At 47.5% G+C, this 7,618-nt stretch overlaps 1 protein-coding gene across 1 annotated transcript; it reads right to left on the bottom strand.

The window, feature by feature from the left end:
* Window positions 1-1,117: 1,117 nt before the first annotated feature.
* ING2 (inhibitor of growth family member 2) lies at window positions 1,118-6,813 on the bottom strand. The gene is made up of 3 exons (XM_062574532.1): window positions 6,750-6,813; window positions 5,723-6,184; window positions 1,118-2,375 (listed from the first exon to the last, which is right to left on the bottom strand). Exons 1-3 carry the CDS (start codon window positions 6,811-6,813, stop codon window positions 1,708-1,710), a joined length of 1,194 nt encoding a protein of 397 aa, XP_062430516.1. The 3' UTR covers window positions 1,118-1,707.
* Between the last annotated feature and the right edge of the window lie 805 nt (window positions 6,814-7,618).

The following is a 7,618-nucleotide window of genomic DNA, read 5'->3' on the forward strand; positions in this document are numbered from 1 at the left end:
GCACTGAGGCTTTCCTTTTCGTTAAGCGCGGTGCATCTAGGCCTCCAGCCCCAGCAGTCACAGCTATACTAGCACAGCCCTCTAGCGGGGATGCAGGAAGAGCTTTGCTGGTATTCACTCACCCATCGCCTAAAAGTCTGCCTTCCAGACTGCTTTCAACTCTGCGTAACTGCTTTTACTTTCGGCTTTAGATGGTGTTGTTTTGTGCTCTCAAGGGAAACCTTAGAACCAAATAAATCAGAGCCCTATCAGGATTTCTGAGCACTTCCAGCCCAGTGAGAGAGCGCACCCATGCCCAGCAGAGCTGCTCTGCTAGCCCTGTCGAGCGCCCCCAGCACACAGGAGCTTGCGAGGGAGAAGGCTGTTGAGCAAGAACCCTCTGTGCAAGCTTCCATGAATTTGGGATACCATTCACATTTCCTCTATTAACTATTTTCCTTACAAAGGAGCAGAAACAACTGTCTCTATCTGTATATATTTCTGCCTCCTCTAGGGGGTGGAGGTTAAGCAGCATATCCTTAACTATCAGCCAAGTAGTGTTTCAACACTACTGGCATACTTCAGGACACCACTTAATCTGTCAGACACCTGCTGAGATCTGTCCACTGGCTCTCTGCCAGTCATGCTTATTATTATTATTATTATTAGTTATCAAAGCTTTTAGTGAAGGTTCTCGCCTTCAGGCTTCTTAGCCAGTTGCCCAGGCACTACAGTGCTGTGCCTAAACCCAGGTGTGGCCATGCACTTATCCAAATACCACTGAAGGAAAAGCAAAGTTTATATCCCAGACAGCACAATTGCATTTCAGCTCTGCACATATCTATTATGACGACAATTATTATAACAGTTGCAATTGCTGATCCCCAAGATGTCAGTATCCCCTCTCAAGGGATTCTTCTACCACTTCAAGACTTTATATAGGCTGTGGCAAGACAGGAAAGGATCCAGGAAGTTGTTTCTGCATTAGAGAAGTATCCTAACCAATAAAGACCACATTAGGATGCCCAACAGAACCCCAGCAAAACTCAGTAAGAATATTCCAAACTGCTTATACACCTTAGTAACTATCATATCCAGAAACTGACTCTCAATGTAAAGTCACCAAGACAAGAGTTTAATATTGACATAAAAAGCATAAGTTAGTGGTATTTTCTTCCTTGAAATAACATACTGGTCATATGAAAGTCACTGAAGAGGTCTGCTTTTAGCTCGGAAGACTTGTATGTACAGTTACGGCTGAATTCAAAAACCCTAACTCCAAATACGCGATGTTAACGCAAAAGCCGAAAACTTTTAAGACCTGGGATACCAAACAAATTCAGTTGTTAAGATTCTAACACTTATGTGAGCTGCTTCAGAGGAACTCAATGAATTTCCCATAACATGAGAAGTTCTTCAGTATCTTTCCCATCACCACTATTTCAAGATTCACAAGGTTTTTTAAAATACTAACGGGGTTAAATTGAAACCAAGAGCCATATGCTTGTAATGTCTTCTGTGACAGTCTGAAGCCACCCTGTCTCAACTATTTGGTTATTCAGTGCAGAAAGATAAAGATCACAGAAGGTATGACAGCTTTTAATACTCCATTAATATTATAGATTAAAAATTATTGCATAGTCTTATGCATTTCCTAAAACAGCGTTCTCTGGAAATTAAACATTTTTATATAAAAGGAGCAACTCTTTAAAACACGAATTGCATTCACTACCTCGATCTCCTATCCTTTTTTGATTTGTCAGTACATTTGTCCATAGTTTTCTCATTATCTCCTCTGCACTTGGGGCAATACCATTTCCCCTTTGGTTTGTAGGTGAGTCCAACACACGAGAAGTGAAACCACTCAATAGGACATTGTTCATTATCGCATCCTATCATTTCACCGTAAGACACTTGGTTACATAAGCAGTAAGTTGGTTCATTGGGATCAATTGCAAATTCTACAGGTGAAACTTCCCTCTCTTGTTTAGCTTTGGAGCGTTTTTTCTTCTTGGAAGATTTGGATCTTTTTTCTTTAGGTGGCTCATCGCAGTCATCAATACCATTTGCTATATGGCACAGATCACGGCTTTCACTGGTTCGCTGGCGACGGGGTCGACGTGAAGATCTCTCTGGTTGGCAGGATTCCATCTTTGCCTTTTCTAGAGGCTTTTCATTCTCAGACAGATCTTGAAAACACTGAGAGTGTGTTTCCATTTGCCGTGCTCTATTTTCTACCAGTTCTAGCATTTGAGTAACTATTTGAATTTTTTCATCTCCAAGTTCTTGGCTGTTGATTAATGCACGCTGAAGATGCTGCTGCAAGCGTCTTTTCTGAACAGGATCATTTTCTGACTTGTATTTTTCATAGACATCATCTATTTCTTTTAATGCCTCTACAAAATGAAGATAATAGGAATAATTACACAAGAAAAAAAAACACAAGACAGAACATGCTCAAGAAAATACAGGAATATATTTCTAACTGATGAGAAGTAGCACAAATTTTAATTATAGTATACCCTAGTGGGCTATATCTTGTATTTAATGCAAGTTGCATGTCAAATCAATGTTTAAGATCACAATCTGTGGCAAGAAAATTCTCTGAAGTTCTAAAAAAAAAAAAAAAAAAACAAGTCACATTTCCAGTGTCTGTTTTAAAGCCCTGGCCCACAAACCAGGGCAATAAAATGTATAGCATCACAGGAGAAAACTTAGATTTTCTAAGGTCATCACTTGAATATCATGGAAAGCACTCCAAAGCAGGATGTCCAGGTCCCCCACCTTCTCCTTCCCACTCACCTTAAGATTTGGCATTACATTTTCAAGTGGACATAAAGTGTAAAAAAGCTACATAGAAGTGAATGGATGATTAGGATTTAGATCAATTTAAATCACTCAGAATGGTTTTCTTTCATGTTACCAAGACTAATTAAAACAAATTTCATTGAAACTGAGCTTGAGCTTTGAGAATAGGTAATCTAATGTCTAGTGTACCACAGAATAGTGTTTTTTTTTTTTAAGCAAGTAGTAATAAGTGGTTCAGTTTGACTTTTGGGGTTTTTTCTTGCAAATCATGCCAAATAACTAGATGAGTTGCAGTGAATCTTTAATAAATTCTTAGTTCTTAGAAGCATGCTTAATGAGCCCAAATATGAGATTAAAGCCATAAACCGGTCTTAGTTTGTACCCTAATATTTCTATTTTGCTGGATTTTAAAATACTATTTCCCAGAAGTTACACTAGATCTATACATAAAAGATGAAGGAATTGCTGAAGTGAAAATAACTAATAAATTAACTCATAGCTGCCAGTGAAAGCTGATGCACCTTTTTTTAGATGCAGTATTTGTTTCTTCACAAACAAGTTAAGGATTTTATCTGAATGTGCAAGGGAATTTATGAACAATACTAAACTAATATACTTGCTTCTGAAGCCAAATGCTATAAGATCTCTCTCTTCCTACAAAGCAGCTTTTTACAAACTAGCTTTCATTTTAAAACAATATTGTCTGCTTTGTACAATTGTGAAATGATTCAGACTTGCGCTAACTGGAAATCATAGGTATTATCTCCTCGACATTGCTCATAGCATTTTTTTTATGCCTGCTGACATCTTGAAACAGTAGTATTAAGTGTTAACAGTCACTTTTTACTGCAAATTCTGAAACCTATACAAAAACAGAAGCCAACAGCATTTTATTCTATTCCAGACTTTCACTTGGGTAAGATAAAATCACTGCTGCGACTGTACAATAACTCAACCTATTTCTTCTCAGTACTAGTATTACAGCTATCATTATAAACACAAGTGTTGTTTCCCTGCACCTTCAGCTGCATCTCTTGCCTGTTGCCCTGACAGGGAAGCAAATCTCATTCTCTCCTCCTGAAAAGTGCAGAGTAAGGTATTTTGTAAGCTGTTGAACTAGAAAGACATAACCAGAGTACAATATGCTGCAGCCACACTATCTCCCACCCAGATATTTTTTGTGAGGGAGAAAAAAAAATAGTGTAGGTGCAGTTACCTACATTTCCTATATAGGAATGCCCCAAAGAACCCACAAATAATAAGCGTTCGTTTTCCACACTGTTACAGAGAACACAATTGACTCTATACTATTGAGGCTTTTTTTTTTAAAAAAAAAAAAAAAAAAAAAAGTTCCTTATTCCCGGGATGTTCCCCTTGATATCTACCTGAGGACATGTCAAACACTTTTAAATGGATCACTACCAGGACAACTTCCCTTCCCATTCTGCAAACAGTAGCCGAATTTCTTACGAATCAGAAAAGTCAGAACTTTGGGACCGAGAGAGATGTGAGTTCATCATACTAACTCCTTGTTAGTCCCTAAGATTAGCAAAAGCATCCACACACCCAACTGAGTAGCTCTGAAACCCCTTAAAAGAAAAACTGGACAAAGTGTTTATTACAGATAAGATTATTAACTTTGGAGGAGCTTTTAAAAGCTCAAAGGATTTAGGTGTTCCAAGTCCAGGAACAACTTGGTCCTCCCACATGAACTAGCACTACCTTTTAAATTAGCCAAAATTATATTAGCAGCACCTTTAGAAATCTTCGGACTTGGGCCTAAACACTTTTGTCATATTCTTATGCCTTTTTTTTTCTTTTTACTTTTTTTTTTTTTTTTTTTGAACAGACATAGTTAGGTAAAACTAAGCTAGATTTGTAGGTAAAACTCTACAAACCTCTGCTTTGGCCCCATTTCACATTAGTTGCTGGAAAAAAATACATCAAAAAGATATCAGCTAAATAAGAGATTAGATTTATTTAATACAGAGTTAAGAGTGTTGGCTCGTAACCAAGTCACCGCAGGTCGCATAAAGAACTCGCTACGCGGTCCAGCCACGGCAAAGAATTCAAAATACTGCAAACAAGCCGCCGCGCCTCAGACTTTAAAGCAAACGCGCAAAACCCCACAGAAGCCTGTTCTTATGCATCTTCCTGGGCGATCACAACGGTAATCGGAAGAATCCACACGCAACAGCGGCCTTCTGAGGTGCTGCTTAACAACACCCCCCCAAGCACCGAAAGGCCGTAACGGTCTGCTCTTGGCCAAATTTAAGGAGGATTTCTCGGATCGAGGAGGGGTGACGGCAGCCTGCCGCGATCGCCGGCTCCTGCACCTCCGGACCGAGCTCCCACCCGCCCCGCCGGCGGGCGGCCGCGGCTCGGGCTCTGCCGCGCGGCTCCGACGCGACGGTACCGGCACTGACGGGAAATAAAGAGCCGCCGCCGCACGGCCCGCGAGCCGGAGGCACAACGGATTTAACTCCCGTCGCACCGGCGACCGGGGAGCAGCGGCAGCGCCTGAAGTTCAGGGTAACTCGCGGCGGGACGGGCTTCCCGCCGCGCTGCTCCCCGCCTGCGCAGCGCCGGCCGCACGGGCCTCTCCACAACCCGCTTCTGCGGCGAGGCAGCCCCGCGCTCTACCTGTCGCTCACCGACCCGCGTCCCCGGCGGGCCGGGCACTGCCCCCCCCCAACACCCCGCGGAGGCGGGTCTACCTGGCGGCCGCGGGGGCGAGGCCGCCCCCCCTCGCCCCCCCCCCCCCCCCGCGCGCGCCGCCCTCCGCCCCGCCCCCCGCGGCGGAGCCGGGCCGGCGCCAACAGCCGGTCGGGGCCGCCGCGCCGGGCGCATGTGCGGCGGCCTCACCCCCCCCCCCCCCCCCCCCCCCCCCATCCCGGTCCGGCCCGGCCCGGCCGGTGCCCGCGGCGGCGCTCACCTTGGCACTGCGTGTCCATCTCCCGCAGCAGCGACACGTTGCGCTGGATGTCCAGCGGCAACGACTCCACGCACTCCAGGTAGTCCTGCACGTAGAGCGAGAGGAGCCGGGCCCGCTCCCCGCCCGGCGCCGCCGGCCCCGCCACCAGCTGCGGCCCCGCCAGCATCATCCCCCCCCCGCCTCCGCGCTCAACACATGCACCGCGCCGCGCCGCGCCGCCCGGCCCGCGGGGCGACCCCCGGCCCGCCCTGCGCCCGCCGCCCCTCCGGCCCGGGCTCTGCCGGGCTGCCCGGCCGCGCCGCCCGGAGCGGCAGGAGCGCGACTCGGCCTCGGCCTCGGCCTCAGCCGCAGCTGCCGCCACCGGCCCCCCGCGCCCCTTCCCGCCCCGCCGCCGCCGCAGCAAAACCCACTTGGAGCCCCCGCCCCTGGCCGCTAGGCTACGCGCATGCGCGAGGCCCTGCCCTTATAAGGCGCGGCTGGAGGCGCTGCGAGGGGTTCGCATTCTCCCGCCTTCCTCCCTCGCCCGCTCCCAGTGGCCCGGCGCGTGGCGGGGGGCGGTGGCCACCGCGGAGGCGGGGCCGCTCTTAAAGGGGCAGCGGCACGCGCTGTGCCTCCCCCGCCCGCCCCGCGCCCCGGCGGGCGGCTGCCGGCGCTCCCCGCTGCGCAGCCAGGGGGCGGTTCGCCCACCGCCCGCCCCCCTCCCCCCCCCCCCCCACACCCCGCCCCGTACCCAGGCGGCGGCCGCCGCGTGTGGGCGGGGGCGGGTGGCCGTTGCGAGGGGCGGGGCCTCCCAACGGCCGCGGCCGGGCCTCGGTCGCCAGCGCGGGGCCGGCCGTGCTGCCCCCGCGTGTAAGTAGAGCTGTTGAGGAGCTTAAGGACGCGCTCCAGCCGCCGTGCATTACCTCATAATCCAGCCCCTGCCCAAATTCCGAGGAAATAACGCAAAATGTGACTGAGCGGGCACGGAGGGGTGGGAGCGGGCACGCTCTTTTTAGGAACTCACCCTAGTGCGTTGCTATAAACATACCGCGGCTGCTGCAGATGTCACCTTTTGCAGCTTGTAGGCTCATCCCCAAAGACTGGCAGCTCATTAGCGGGTCAAAACCTGTCAGTATTTAGTGCCATTTAAGTTTCATCTGTGATGCTTAAGCCGTACCCTTTGCCCTGTCCTCTCCTTTGCTTGGAATGTTTTTGGGTGTACGAAATCATGATCTGTCAGCGCAGAAGCTTCATCTCTCGAAACGCAAAGACGCTGTTTCGGAAAGGAGGTGAACGGGAGCAAGTCTGACTGCAACAAAATTTATATGCACATTAAGTTGTTTGCAAATGGCATGTATATTTAGCTCCCAAACACTGAGAGCCGTATCTTTATTCTTAAAGAGCAGTTTTCATCATGGGAAGAGGTTTGTACCAACAGCACAGTTACAGGCTACATGCAGAGAAGTTACTTTCTGTTGCACTAGAGTGTGCTCCAAAGACAGGTTTTTCCTCACAATAGCAGCTGATACAGTGAAACATCCAATTAATTCACATCTTTGAATTGCAAGAAGCAGTGGTTTAGACCGTTCTTGCCCACAGTAAGAGCTACCTTATTTAGCTTTAAAGAGGAGCAAAATAATGATTCATGATAAACTATTACTTATGGAAGCTCAGTGACATTTTATCCTGAGGAATCATTTGAGAGAATTTTAAATAAGGCATCAAAGAAGTTTTAGTCTTTTAAACCCACTTGCCTGCCAACAAATCTCCAGTTTTGACAGTATCCTGTCTCCATGAAGGCTGATGCAGAATACGTTATCAAGTGATGGTCACAATAAATATGGTAGGAAATACAAGTAGCAATATATGCACTTTTTAGCTATAGTATAATTGGGGAAAAATTACATCAAGTAGTTT

This window comes from Rhea pennata, chromosome 4 (genome assembly GCF_028389875.1).
Source record: "Rhea pennata isolate bPtePen1 chromosome 4, bPtePen1.pri, whole genome shotgun sequence".
In the NCBI taxonomy this organism is placed as follows: domain Eukaryota; kingdom Metazoa; phylum Chordata; class Aves; order Rheiformes; family Rheidae; genus Rhea; species Rhea pennata.